The sequence below is a fragment of the Paroedura picta genome, chromosome 9, assembly GCF_049243985.1.
Source record: "Paroedura picta isolate Pp20150507F chromosome 9, Ppicta_v3.0, whole genome shotgun sequence".
NCBI classification, from domain to species: Eukaryota; Metazoa; Chordata; class Lepidosauria; order Squamata; family Gekkonidae; genus Paroedura; species Paroedura picta.
In genome coordinates, this window is record NC_135377.1 from 70,148,994 (window position 1) to 70,164,323 (window position 15,330).

At 41.9% G+C, this 15,330-nt stretch overlaps 1 protein-coding gene across 3 annotated transcripts in view; it reads right to left on the reverse strand.

Annotated features, from left to right (window-relative positions):
* The window catches only part of EXOC2 (exocyst complex component 2), a 124,617-nt gene that overhangs the window by 73,907 nt on the left and 35,380 nt on the right, over positions 1–15,330 (reverse strand). For all 3 annotated transcript variants that reach the window (XM_077353291.1, XM_077353292.1, XM_077353293.1), the window contains exons 6-9: positions 12,201–12,314; positions 9,761–9,885; positions 4,860–4,940; positions 44–189 (exon numbers count right to left, since the gene is read on the reverse strand). In XM_077353291.1, coding sequence (XP_077209406.1) covers positions 44–189; positions 4,860–4,940; positions 9,761–9,885; positions 12,201–12,314 — 466 coding nt within the window. The remainder of the gene's footprint in view (positions 1–43; positions 190–4,859; positions 4,941–9,760; positions 9,886–12,200; positions 12,315–15,330) is intronic.

A 15,330-nucleotide genomic window follows, 5' to 3' on the forward strand; every position in this document is an offset into this window, starting at 1 on the left:
GCAAGAGAATCGCTGGACATTGTATTTTCAAATGCTAAAATACCTTTTGGATATTCCTTTCAATGTTCAGGGGAAGATTGAAAAGAAACTTGAAGCGCTGGAGAACGTTGAGGGCATTTCTCGTGGAATCGGCTTTGTCTTTGCGACCCAGCACTTCCTGGAAGAGCGTGTCTGCTGTATTGCTCGCTCCTGTTTTCAAGAGGGGATAAGCATGTAAATAAGTTGGACCAAGCAGCGTGCCTTTCACCGAGTTTCCTCGGTGGATTTGTCATGGTTCTTCTAGTGATTACAGCTGCGGGGATGCAAACACAAATGTTTGTGTCAAATTTAAAATGTGTAAAAAAGAAGCCCAATAAGCATTCATGGCTTCGCTTCTCCATGCGGCAGAAGCCGTGGCACAATCAAAAGCAACTTCCGTTTCCCAGACAAAATACTTTCCATCTCATTGTGGTGCCTTTGGAGTTTGCTTTGGCTACAGAGATGGATTTTACAGTTCTATCTGTGCCCTGTAGGTAATCCGATCATCCCCGATATATTCCTTTCATTATGACTGTATAAAGTGAAACAAACATACATTGAAAGACCACTGATAGAACAGCGGTATAAGTTACACTTTATTTATTTTCTTGGAGGGGGGATAAAACAAAGCGGTTTAGATTTCCAGGGAGGGAAAAAGTTCCAAAAAAAGGATATCGTTATTAAATTGATTCAACTGGGAGAAGTTATCAAAATTACAAAATAATTTACCAAAACAGAGCACTGGCTCTGGCATTTCCCCCCCCTGGATCTGAATCTGCTTTCACGTTTGTGAGCAACAGAGACTGATTTCAGAAGATCCAGGATCCGAAACAGAAGTTCTGTTCTAAGCGATGGAGAATTCCCGGATTAAATGGTTTAAACAATGAGGGAACTTTCAAGCGTTACAGTGAAAAACAGCATTTCATTTTCATATCACAGCGCAGAAAAGCTTCAAACAAAAGTAACATATTAGCAAAAAACGTTTTCCCCTCTTTCCCTCATACTGAAGATGTCAAATATTTTAGATACCCCCCCCCCAAAAAAAACGCTTTTGACTTATTTTTAATTTACCAGGAAAGAAAAGGAATGTTTTCTCCCCTTTCCATAGGCGGCTGTAAAGAGTTTCTACATTATCTGGTCTAGTGACTATAATTTAAGCAAAGATGAAAAAAATTACATCAGGCTCGCTGGGTGGCTTGCATGCCATTTTCTCTTGTCAACACTGTGGGTGGCCTGCTCATGTTAAAAGTAGCCTTTGTAAAATAATTGTTATATCTAAATAATGTTTTGAACATTGCTGAAATTTTGAGCCCCTGATGCAAGACACTTTATTTTGTCAGGAGAATGGTTCCTACTACACTTTGAGGATGTTAGTTAACCACACACACACACACATCTCTCTACCTGATGCCTAACAGCTTGTAGGATAGTATTGTCAGAGTGGTATACTTCTGTAATGTTAAAATAAAAATGTGAAGGACCGAATTATATTTTCTGGTTAAAGAGAAAGTTAAAAATATGAACCGCTGGAGATAAAATATGCCTATACGAAAATACAAAGCAGAAGTATAATTAAGTCGAATACGAACTGTTCAGAAAGATTTTTAAAAAATCTTCTGTAACAATTAATGGGATACGAGGCCTGATTAGAGCAAATAGGACCAAGCAAAAAGGAAGTGCTTTAAGGGTAATTTCTTACCTAAAAAGTTAACATTAGCAGTTGGTTGAACTTGTTTAAACAATAACAATTTGGGCTTTATATATGGTGACCAGATTTCAACATTGGTAAAGCGGGACACCATTGACCGGGGCAGTTCTTGATTAAAAATTTGGTCTATATGAAGCAACAAAAAGTTTCATAGAATGCATAGAATGCAAAAATAGTATTGTAATATATATTTTTATTGCAACGTAAGTACAACTTGCCAGGTGCCCCCAGATGTCCCTCCAAAAGTGGGACAATTTGGTCATCTTAGCCTTATATTGTATTGCCGAAGTAAACTGAATTTTTGTGAGCCCTTCAACATAACAACAGCTTGTTATATGGTCAATAGACCTGACACTAATAAATGTGTTTAACAAGACAGAGCCATTGTACATAGTGGAGTAAAAGAGTTCTTTCAAGAATCAGGATCTTATCACAATGGCTGTATTGAAAATCTCATTTTCTCAAACCAGTAATTTGCAAAGTGTTGCAGAAATAAGCAGTTGGAAATTAAGTATAGCATGGTGGGGCATCTACTTGAACCTCTAAAGTTACTACACTGATCATGCAAAGCAAATTAAGGTTCTTCCCTTTGAAGGGTTGATATTACAAGTTGTGACTGAGAGTCTAGCAAAAATTTGCTTTACTAAGTAGCAAGATCTAACAGGTTACATAAGGTGCAAATCAGAAATTTTGCATAGCCAGGGCAAAAGGAATCCAATAGGTATGAAGGTTATACTTTTAAGGGCAAGACTTTTTAAAAATCTGTGCAGTTCATTTTCATTTTCAACACACACACACACACACGCATGCATGCACACAGACACCCTCCTCCCCATCTTGACCAAAGAACAAAATCCCTTTGTGTCACTTTTCGTCTTTTATACATGTCGGAATCCCAGACACAAAGACTGTTATCTAGATGCAGTTTTGTGCTTATTGATATAACTCTAAAGCAGGCATTGCCTCCCCAGAAGTTTAAAGAAAACCATGATGAAACAAAAGAAAAACAGTAAAATGCCAAGAATGTAATGCAGTTCTTAAAATCTGATGATGCCAAAGACTTGGATATTTTCATACTGATGCTTAAATCCAGTATGCAGAACCTTTTAGCAGGAAATTGATTATTACATATAGTTTCGGAGGGTAGTTAGGTTAGCCTGCAACGGAACAGCTAGACTTGAGTCCAGAAGGACGTTAGGAATCAAGAAGATGTTTTGGGTATAAGCTTTTGAAAGTCAAAGCTGATGAAGAGAAATTCGCATTTCGAAAGCTTATACTTCCCAAAATCTTGTTGGTTTGAACTTGAATCTATCTCAGGCTTTCTCAACCAGGGTTTCATGAAACCCTGGGGTTTCTTGATGGCCCTCGAATGGTTTTTGGAAACATTATTATTTTTTAATTTGTTAAACATTTATCAGGTGATATGTCCATGTATGTTTATGTCGACCTGCCCCCCCAAATGGCCAGTGATGGGGGGGGGGGCAGGCCCATGTGGGCGTGTCCACAGTTCTGCTTCCCAACCATATTCTGCATGACTGTGTCACTTTTGAGGTGTTTTGAAGGCTGAAGAATTTTTCAGGGGTTTCTGAATGGTAAAAAAGTTGAGAAAGGCTGATCTAGGTGATCATTATGTTACATTGAAGGAATTGCAAAATACATTATAATTTACCATCACAAAGGAGTACTCCATATGTTAATGCTTTTTTCTAGACCTCTCCATATCTATTTAATAATATGGTATATTAAAGAAAAATATTATGCATTTAATGTGACTAGAAACACAGAAATTGTTACCATTTGGAACAATGGAATTTAAATAGGAAATGAACATTTGATCACTGAGAACCATTTCCCCCTGAAAAATACCAAGTGCTCCACCATGCTCTCTGGATTTTCAGATACAAAATTTTGCAGTGCAAAAATGGAAAAGGAACTGTTAGAAAACAGTCAGACAGTCTAAAAGCCATTGTCTTAAACATAAGGGTCACATAGCAACTCTACGCAGAGTTATTTCCAATGTAAGCTGATTGAAGCCACTAGGTTTTAGATAACACATTATCTCGGAATAACACAGAGCAAAATGGGCACAGCCTGTCCCTAGAAGTGTAGAAACACTTATACGATTAAATAATCTCTGTATATATAAATAGTTCCACATTAGTTCCACATATATAGCATTTTGCACATTTAGGATAAGGCCTATACAGCCGGTAGTTTTTATTCTGGAAATGCTGTTCTCCAAAAGTGGGGATACTATTTTCACTTACGGTAGGGTTGTCCGTATTTTTTTTAAGTGGAAATTTCTGAATTGTATGAATTTAATGACAGGATGAACAAAAGGACCTTTTCAATTTGTTTATCAAGATAAACTCAAGAACACCACTTTCTTGGAAAGCTAACAAGAAGCCACCACAAATGTTACCAGCTAAAAACTGAAAATCAATTAAAGTACCTGGAACTTGGAAATGGCTGAAGAAGTTATCTGACATTGGATAAACTGAAAAGTCAATGAATGTTTTACAACATCAAGAGTTACCATGCAATCCCCTGCCGAGTTACACAAGTAACTGCACAGGATTGTACCGTCAATGATTACTATTTGATACTACAGGGATAATGGATCAACAATGTATACTTGCAACACCATATATGCCAGGGATGGCCAAACTGCAGCTCTCAATATGTCCATGGACTACAACTACAATGAGCCCAGGCCAGCACGGCCAGTTGGCACCGTCTCATGGTAACTGAAGTCCATGGACATCTTGAGAGCTACAGTTTGGCCACCTGTGATCTAAGCTAACAAAAGGTACAAAACCTCTTGAGAGATGCTTCAAATCACGTTGGGCTATTTACTGCCAGCATCTCTATATGCAACTCTGTCTTTAACATCCATATCTATCTTTAAAGAACTGCTGAGCACTAGCAGAGGGTTCCCTTCTTCACGTTCTTGGTGACTGAGATTGACTATAAAAGTGTCACTAAGTTCAACGGTTAAAGCCTACATCTCTTTTTGATCTGGGAATATGAAGAGAAAGCCTGTTTTCACTAGACCATATCCCAAGAACATACTTAAACCTGTTATAAAACCCTAAACTCTAAAAATAGTTGATACTGGGTCCATAACACTTACTATTCAGAACATTCTCTAGCTTTTGCGTCATGGATCCTTCCACTTTCTCTGTTCCGTCTGCTTCCAGCTTTTGATGGATTGCTGGAATAAAAATATCTTGTTAAATGTTGCCTATTTTAATGGCTGAAACTCTATGGCTGGACTACATTCTCGTTAGATCTGAGCAGTACGTGTTCGTTACAAAAGAATGAGTAATCTAGTGAAACAAGCATGGTGATAGGAGCCAGATACTCCAGCCTTCTAACATCTACTACGCAGCTAGCTCACTCTGTGTTCTTTGGCAGGCAAGACTGTGAACCTATAGACCATATTTTTCCACTTGGTCATCTAACGAACATAGAAGTTATAGTTTATACATACCATTTCATCATATCATATAGTATAATAATACAATATAGTTCCACATGATGATGGCATGTGGGACTCATAATTATGGAACACTACAGAAGAGCTGGGTTTTTGTACCCAGCTTTTTACTACCAGAAGGAGTCTCAAAGTGGCTTACAATCACGTACCCTTCCTCTTCCAACAACAGACACCCTAGGACAGTGGTCCCCAACCCCCAGTCCGGGAACCGGTACCGGGCCGTGGATCAGTCGGTACCGGGCCGCGGCTCCTCCTCCTCCCCCCCGGCTGCTGCCTCGGGGACTGGCCTGCCACTCTGCCGTCAGCTCACCTTTGGTGCTCTCCAGTGGCTGCCATGGCAGCACCCCCCAGCGGGTGGTGGGAAGTCAGGGGTACCAGCAAGAAAGCAAGTGGAGCAGGGGTCAGGCGGTGGCGGCAGCGATGTCCCTTGGCAAAAGACTACCCCCCCAGGGCATTAGTAAAATTGTCAAGCGTTGACCGGTCCCCGGTGATAAAAAGGTTGGGGACCACTGCCCTAGGAGGTAGGTGGAGCTGAGAAAGTTCTGAGAGAACTGTGATAGGTCCAAGGTCACCCAGCTGGCTATACACTGAGTGGAGGAATCGAACTCAGTTCTCCAGATTAGAGGCTGCTACCGTTAACCCCTACCACCAATCTGATCACTTATAACCCAACCCAGTAGACTGATTACTCCTAGTTTAGATTGCTGGGTTTGATTCCCTGCTCTTCCACACACAGCCAGCTGAGTGATCTTGGGCTTCTCACAGCACTGATAGAGCTGTTCTGACTGAGTAGTAATATCAGGGCTCTTTCAGTCTCACCTACCTCATAGGTTGCCTGTTGTGGGGAGAGGAAAGGGAAGGCGATTGTAAGCTGCTTTGAGATTCCCAGGTCAGAAAAGTGGCTTATAATAACCCACTCTTCTTCTTCTACTAAGATCTCTTGCAAATGAAGTCAGTAGGAGAACTCTCACAGGAACCTCTGCTGTATAGGATTTGAAAGGCCTTACAGGGATGGGACTGGCCATTTTACTTCCAGGGAAACTTCTCGGTGGGCCACTGCCCTTGGGGACAGTTGGTGGCCAGAGCTCCAGTAACAGTTCAACTAGTACCTTAGGAGAGACTCAGGGGCTTTACGCACCGGGATCTTTGTTGCAAATTGGTCACTGAACGAAAAATCACCATTTAAAATAGTGGAATTCGTCGTTATGCATACCTGCCTTTGTAGTGGAATCCAGTTGCGTTTTGTAGCGTTTCCCACAGCTTCCGGTCTCGGCAGAAAAGGAAGCGCTATTTCCAAGCTCGTCCCGCCCCTGGCCGTCAAGCAGCCAATGGGCAGCCGTTAGCATGCTCCCAAACAGCCCCTTTCCCTTTAAGAAAGGTTTTTTTTTAAAAAAAACAGACCCATTGTAACAAATCTGTGTAGATTCGTTGCAACGGAGAGACCCATCCAGCTGCCTAATGTGAGCTGTCGTTTGATCGTATGATCGTTGCCACGCTGCCTCGAGTGATAAAAAAAAAATCCCCCCCCTCTCACGGGCCCGATTTTCGGCTGAATTAATGTGTAAAAAATAAAGGGACTTTATTTCAGCAAACGGGCTTTTATGTGGTTTGTGCTTAGTGACTAAAGGTGAAGGACTGAAGCCAGGGAAGCCTCTAAACAGAAAGAGGCTCGCTGGTGCGTTTATCCCCGCTCGCTCGGAGAAAAAAAAATGGCGATCGCTTCGCCGGAAGTTTGGAGGACAGGCTCAGGAGGAGGGACTTTGAAGAAACCGCAACAATGTTAATGCACAGGTCTTTATCGCTAGTGTTGCAGATTGTTTGCAAGAGTGTAGCGCTTTCCGGAGGGTGAATCCACTTTTTGGGATTCCCCTGAAAGCGCTACAACGAAGCGCTTTTTGCTGATCGGTTTCAGGAGTGTTGCAGATTGTCTACGACGTCGTGCGTTATGGCAAATCAATAGCGTTTCCAATTGGCAACCATTGTGCGATTTTGAAGCTGTGCAAAAAGCCCCTCAGTTCTAGCCCTTCAGTGACTGTGATAATCAGCATCATCCCGCCAGCTGCCTTCTCCTGCACCAATGCCAGTTTGGACGTGGAAGCAAAGGGTAGGCCAACCCCCAATAGAACTGCAGGGGCTTGCTCCTGGCCTGTCACTTTGCAGCATACCCCTGTTTCTTCATCACTATAACAAGAGGTTAGGAAGGCTTGTTTTGTAGAACAATCCTTTTAATTTGTTGTTCACATGCGAATAAGGAATTAAAATATGTTCTTACTTTTCTAAGTTAATCATTTTGTGCTTGACTTAATAAGCTTCAATTAGAAGGCATTATCCACCCAGGGCTGCGAAATGTCTGCCTCTTTTTCTATACAGTCCAATGTTCTAGATCTGTCCAAGGAAACTAATTTTAAATTCTGATGTGGCAAACACCCATGCTGCAGCATACTCACTCTTCAATCCCACATTTCCTTGCGCAAGATAAACATTAAAGCCTATAAATGCTGTCACACTCTGGACATTTCCCTACGCGATAAATGTAGTGAAACATTTGCCGAATGTAGGCAGCATATTCCGGCCCCTCCACATTACGTCACCTACAGCCAGTTTGTGGGCAGCAGTCGGATCACTACATCCTCCATTTTAAAATGTGATTTGGGGAATCCCCAAAAGTGGATTCACCATCCTGAAAAGCATGATCCACCGGCGGACAACCAGCAGAAGGAACATTTGGAGGGTGAAACACGCGATAGTCAGCTCTCCAATGTTCCACCCTTGCTCCCACTCACCTCCTCCATTTCCTGCTCAGCGAAGGAGGCAGGGTGGGGGTGATGGAGTTCTGTGTGTGTCAATCACCCCTGATTTGCCCAGATCGATTGGGGGTTGGCTGGGGGCTGGCCGGGAACTCACAGGGAGCTGGCAGGGAGCCTTTTGGGCATTTGTACGTTCTTGAGAAACTCTTTACCTCTTCACATTTCATAAAATATAAATAAAAATGGCCTGGGTGGAGTATTGTTTCAGTGTCCTGCTTTTTACTTGTGGCGTTTGACTGAGTGTGTGTTTGTGTGTGTGTGTGTGTACGTGAGGGGACTGATGATACTGTCAAGTACCCGATGGGAACAGATTCAAAGTTAAGAATCCTATTTCAATTTGATAAAAACATTCATCCCAACAATTCGGAAGTGAGGTATCGAGAATATGTTCTCACACTTTTTCAACTCTAGTCTGTGCCTCCCTTACCTGTACCGCTCAGGTTATCCCGATCTCATCTGATCTCAGACGCTAAGCAGGGTCTGCCCTGTTTAGCATAGGGATGGGAGATTACCAAGGAATTCCAGGGGAGGAAGACAATGGCAGAGGAAGATAATGGCAAAACACTCCCGTTAAGACTCCTGCCTTGAAACCCCACAGAGTGCCCATAAGTCAGCTAAGACTTGACAGTACTTTATGCGCACAAAGACTGAGTCTTCCCCGTATCACAGGGATTGTAATTTTTCAACTTCCCCTATGCTGCTGGGAACACAACTCTTTCCTTCTTAACTATTATTGAACATTCTCCGGTAGATCCTTATAACTGATTCATATGACAATCCTCAGTTTCAGAGACCTGGGTGTAAACTGCATGGAGCTTTTATTCCAACCCCAGATCGATTCAGTCCCTGCCCTCTACACAAAATGCGATTTCTGTTTGGATTTGGGGCGATTTAAATTTTCCTTCTGCAGCAAGAAGGATTGATCCGGAGTGACCCTACCTTTATTGTGTGATATCTTAGAGTACTTTTAATGCTCAATATCCGGATTGGGAAACCAAGCTCCGTGGTAGAGAACCTCTGATAGGCCACACCTGGTCATGTGACAAACTTGCCTTAAAGGAGAAGCCCCTAATTTCTCTCAGCTTCTGTCGGTCCTGGATTTTTCCTCCCTCCTCTGCCTTTTTTGATCTTCTCCCCACCCCCTCCAAGAAAAGAAAGAGGCTCCCTGCCTGGCTCCTCTCCCCCCCCCCCTTCAAGAAAAGAAAGAAAGAGGCTTGGCTCCCCCCCCCCTCTGAACTATCCTAACCACGTGCAGAAGACTTTCCTGTTTATATGGGGAGGGGGGGGGAGAGGAAGACCCGAGTTCAAAGCGATCTGAATGCAACAGGATTGACAATGGAATAAACAAAGTGCAGACTCTGCCCTGGTCCCAGCATTGGTGGAGGTAATTAATGAAACACTGTCTGTGACTTTAATTCTCATCAAATAATGACTCTTTAATTGACCTGTAAATTCTAACTGAATCACAGGAAGAAGCCACAGCAATCTATGACAATCGCGATCAAGAGAATGAGCTACAACTTCCGCAAGGTGAACGTTTTGAATGTTTGGCAGTTGCTTTTCCCTATCAATTTGCACTCCATCTGACTTTTCAGCACCCCACCAGCAGCTTTAACCACCTCAAATATTTTAAAAGTTGCCCGGATTAATTTCCTTCCTCATAGTTTTTGAAGATCACTGTATTAAAAATTAAACTCAGGACTTCCCTTTCATGTTCCTAATGCTTACCTGACAGGGCATCCTGGGCTTCAAAAAATGTACTGAGACCCCCTTTGACATAAGCCAGACTCCCCTCATTTTTCTTGTTGGCTTGTTTCTTAAGATGCATTACGGCCATTTTGAGCTGATCAAAACTGAAAATGGGAGAGGAGGAAAAACAGGTGGCATTTCTCCAGTGCACATGGAATTAAACAGTCGATACCAAGCTCTCAAAGATCGCCCTTACACATTCAGAAGGACTAGGGCAGCAGTCTCATCTCAATTACAGCTATTTCCTACTCAGGTTAAAAACATGCCTATTGGATTGGCCAGCCTGTGATGAAACCTGCAAATTAGCAGGCTATCTTGTGACAACGGCAACCACGCATTAAAACTACGGCTCTACAAATCTGCTTCCAGAAACATTTGGAACCAGTAAGAGAAACAAAAGCAGGAAAGATAAGGGAGTTTACACAATTCAGAATCTTTGGGTTCCCCCTCCCATAAAAAAAAATACCCATATTAAATTTAGCTTATATGAAAATAAAGCATAGGGTAATGAACAGTTTATTACTTTTTTAAAAAAACGGCTAGACTGCAACATTTAAAAAAATAATTAGAAAGAAATTCTTTGTTTAGAAAGGGGGACTGGAAAAAAAAGCCCAAAACAGATTAACAAAATCACCTTTAGTTGCATGATAGATAGAACAAACTCAAATGCCATTCATACATATCTTTCATCTCATGATTGGTGTTACCAGTCTAAAACAATAATTAGATTTTTGCCTTTAAAGATTTTGGTTTTCTGCCCTTGTACTTTTTGTTTATTCTTGTCAGAATGACAAATGTTCTCGGTTCAGCAAACATGCCAAGATGAGGGATATTTAATTTAAATACATAAATATATAATAATGAACTCTGACTAAGAATTATGGCTACTGTCTACAAGATTGGATTGTATGAGACAAAAGGAAGAGAATTTTGCTCTTTCAAATATGAAATAATGGTTATCACAGTAATTGTGATGGGGAAACTGCCATCTCTCCTATATATCAGTGGCAGTAAGTTTTTAAAAATCTTTCTATCGAATCACAGCTGATTTATAGTGTCCCCATGGAGTTTCAAGGCAGGAGACGTTCAGGGGTGGTATGTCATTGTCTGAGAGCCAGTTTGGTGTAGTGGTTACGAGTGGGGACTTCTGATCTGGCATGCCAGGTTCGATTCTGTGCTCCCCCACATGCAACCAGCTGGGTGACCTTGGGCTCGCCACGGCACTGATAAAGCTGTTCTGACCGAGCAGTAATATCAGGGCTCTCTCAGCCTCACCCACCCCACAGGGTGTCTGTTGTGGGGAGAGGAAAGGGAAGGCGACTGTAAGCCGCTTTGAGCCTCCTTCGGGTAGGGAAAAGCGGCATATAAGAACCAACTCTTCTTCTTCTTCTGACTCTGCGTTACAACCCTGGTATTCTTCGGTGGTCTCCCTTCCAAATATGGACTAGGGACGACCTGGATTAGCTTCTAAAATCTGATGAGATTGGAGCTTGGTTATCCAGGTTTATATAATCATGGACTAAGCAGCTAATCGCTGATTTCTTTTCACCCCAAATCTTACTATTAAGTCCATCTCAAACACTGCCCAAAATTTGCACTTTTGTTCTTGTTTTCCATTTCATTAAAAAAATTAGTCAGCAGAATAATTGCATTCTGACTGACAGTAGTAATAAGAGTCACGAATACAATTATGCCGACATAAGCTGTCTGTCCAGACACACTCCTCTACCTGTAGGGGGCTATTAATTAGTTCTGTTGGCTACTATAGCTTAGGGCAGCTTTTCTCAAGCTTTTGACTTTTAAGAAACCCCTGAAACACTCTTCAGGCTATGATTGGGCAGCATAGCTGTGTACACGGCTGCCTGGGACCCCTCCCCTTCCCACCCCCTCCAGGCCCATCAGTGGCCATTTTGGGAGAGAAGGGTGGGTCAGCATGACCATATGTTGTCATACCGTCCAACAGATTTTTAACAAATTTTAAAAAATATATTAAACATGAATAAACTCCCACCCAATTGGTGAAATCCTTCCAGGGCTATTAAGCAACCTCAGAAAGCATGCCTTAGGGCAATTCAAAGATATGGTTAACTGGAAAACTTTTCAGTTTCCTTTATATCAGGGAAACCACCATTTTAAATTGTGAGTTTTTGAGACAATATGGATAGATTCAAATGAGTAGCCGTGTTGGTCTGATTTTATTGATTCAACTCTGATTTTATTGAGACAATATGTGCCTTTATATAATGGATTATGCTGTCTGAACTGGGTATAAATTTAAATACAATCTATTATACTCTCAGAGCTGCACTCTTGCCTGGCTGCACCAACAAAAATGGAGCTATTGACCGGCAACCAGCCTAAATATAGACGGCACCACTGGATATCCCTTCATGTTAACACAAACTTCACCTCTACTAACCTGGTGGTAGAATGGTTCTCTATCAAATACCAGGCGGCAGAAAAATTTTCACTGGTAAAATCGGCACTCATGCCAGGAAACAGAGCTTCCAGCTCTTTTGGAGGAAACCGTCCTCTGAAAGAACAAAATTCATATATGAGTTATTTACAAAAATTATATGTGCTGGATCTATGCATTGTTCTATCACAGCAATTCACCTCTTGGATTCTCCTGTGGGAACAAGACAAACAGGACACAAATGATTGCGATAGCATAGTATCCGATAGGCAGATCCAGCCAGAAGAGAACATGCTTACATTTTCATGCTGTCACAAAAAATAACCCCTACCCCACCCGTTCAACTAAGGTTGCCAGCCTCCAGGTGGGTCCTGGGATCTCCTGGAATTAGAACTGCTTTTCAGGTGATAACGACTGGTTTCCCTAGAGAAAATGGCTGCTTTGGAGGATCCGTGACCTTGCATTCCACTGAAGTCCTTCCCTTCCCTTCCGCTCAACCTCCACCCGCAAAATTGCCAGGTCTTCCCAACCCAGAGTGGATAACACTATCTTCAACTCAAAACCAAAAGCACGGAAACTTCAGTCCACCAAACAGTCAACCTTCAACACAAGCATTACTGATTTAAGTGTTGGCTTTCAGCCTTGGAGGATAAGTATGAAGTTTGTAAGCACTGCCGTTTGCAAGATTTTAATTTCACCAACATACAAAATCAGGGTCAGAAAGGTGCACTACAGTTCCAACTAAAGAAGAAGTGAACTGCTACTGCATTAGAACAAAATTACTCCAGCCTGGCCTTTGATTTGCAACAAGCGGTCAACTGAGTGCTTCTGAAAGCTCCTGTGGGACACAAAAAGGGATGGGCCGCTCCGCCCCGCCTTTCTTGTCCTAAGTATCTTCTTTTGTACACTGAGAGCCCGATTTGCTATCAAAAGTGAACAAAGACATATGCAGTTGCCTTATTCTGAATCAGACACTTGATCCATCAAGTTCAGCGCTGTCCAGTTAGACTACGTGGTTCTCCAAGGTTTTAGCTAGAGTATTTCACATCCTCAAACAACTGATCCCTTTAAATGGAAATGCAGGGGACTGAACCTGTGAGCTTCTGCATGCCAAACAGATGCTCTACCATTGACCCACGGCCCTTCCCCTCATGCCTAGTCACTGCTATCAATAAATTTGTCTAATATTTTAAATACAATTTAAGTCAGTGACCATCATCACTTATAACAACCTTCATCTGGGATTCTTCTGCCACTAGAGAGAGTACCACCTCCTGATTATTGGAGCCACCCGAATACTGCTGCATGTTTCTGCAACACCCATTCCACCTGAAGACCGAAATGACGGAATTCAGTTTTACTTCGGTTTCTTATTCTAAAAAATACAGTAAAGACGACTTAGTATTACAGACAAAATAGGTATGGAAATGTGAACTGAACAACTGGGGGGAAAGAACCACAATGATGTTGTGGTAAATGTGTATGTGTATGAATATTGCCTTTTGGTACTGTCCATAGAGTCCTGGAGAAGAGCCTAATGCTGAGAGTGACTGAGGGCAAATCAAGAAGGGGATGACAGAGAATGAGGTGGCTGGATGGAGTCACTGAAGCAGTCAGTGCAAACTTAAATGGACTTCGGGGAATGGTAGAGGTCCATGGGGTTCTGGAGGATCATGGTCCATGGGGTCGCGATGGGTCGGACACGACTTCCCAACTAACAACAACAACATGAGTATTTATTTTTTTTCAAGCCTTAACAAAGGTAGACATGTTGATGTTTCCTACTCTTTGCAGAGTACAGCCTTCCATAAACATAGTAGTGGTCCGAAAACCTGTTCTAAAACCCATTTAAGAATGGTAAGGCATGGCTCAAAATTGAAGCTGTTATGTTAGACATGATATCTGAAATATAATTCCTTTCTGAAGTAAATATTTGTTTGTTACATCCGCATCCCACTTTGAGGACAGCTCTTACACCAACAAAGAAAGATGGGCCCTGAGCTCAGGCTTACAATCTAAAAAGACAAGAAAGGGAGTGGAGAGAAAAGGTAGATCTCTTTTACACTCAAAATACAGACAATATTTGAGTCAGGCTAGTCCTTAAGTCAAGTCAGATTTTATAGCCTGTAGCCATAGGCCATTACAATATAAAATGACAATATAAAAGGATTTTAAACATTTCAAACTAGTGCTTACTCACTGGTAGTCTTTCTTGGATGAAAGTGGTGGAAGGGCCTATGGCCTTTATTCCTCTAGATCAGTGGTTCCCCAACTTTTTCAGGCGACCACCCTCCTGGTTCCATAAGTTCACTCCCAGTGCCCCATACCCTAATGTTTAAAAAGCATTATTCAGAACAGTGGTTTGCATGACCTACTAACCAAGATAATAATATTTGAAACAGGAACAATTAATTACACTTTTATTCAAAATCCAATTGAAGCTTTTTCAGTGAACAAAAGTGACCAATTTGATCCAGCAATACCAGCTTTTCAAAGTTTGACAGACATTTAGCAAGACTCTTAGATATCACGTTTAATAACTACGTCACTGTTGAGTAAATTTGTCATGCCACGAGGAAGAGATACCAGTTTCCTAACGTCTGGTTTCAGTCACTGAGCAGGGGCCTTACATCACCATGTTCAGCAGTCTGGATTCAATTTCTTTGCTTGGAGAGAAGTTGGATGACCACACTGAAACCACGTTCCACTAAATAGGATGTTGGAAATGCAACAGGGAGCGTCTTAACCATTGCCCACTGTCCATAACAGCAACCAGAAATCTCTTCTATAACCGAAACTCTTGGCACAATTTCTTAAACTCTGGCTTCAGCTCAGTGGCATTTTGTAGCTCATGTTAAGTTCTTCCTACAGCTCCCCTGCAGTACCCATTCTTACTTTCCCTGAAAATAACAACTCTTGAGCCAAACACTTTGTCTTTTAGAAGGTGCATATAAGCAAGAAACAAAGATTCACTGCCTGGCAAAGTTGACTCCTCCAGCAGCAATGGCAATTCTGTTGTCTTTGGTAGGCTGTACGATGCATCTTCTCCATCCTCAGCCATTTCATCTGTGTGTCTTTGCATTGAACTATTGGCCAGAACAACTGTCTTAACTATAATGAAGTGACTTATGTA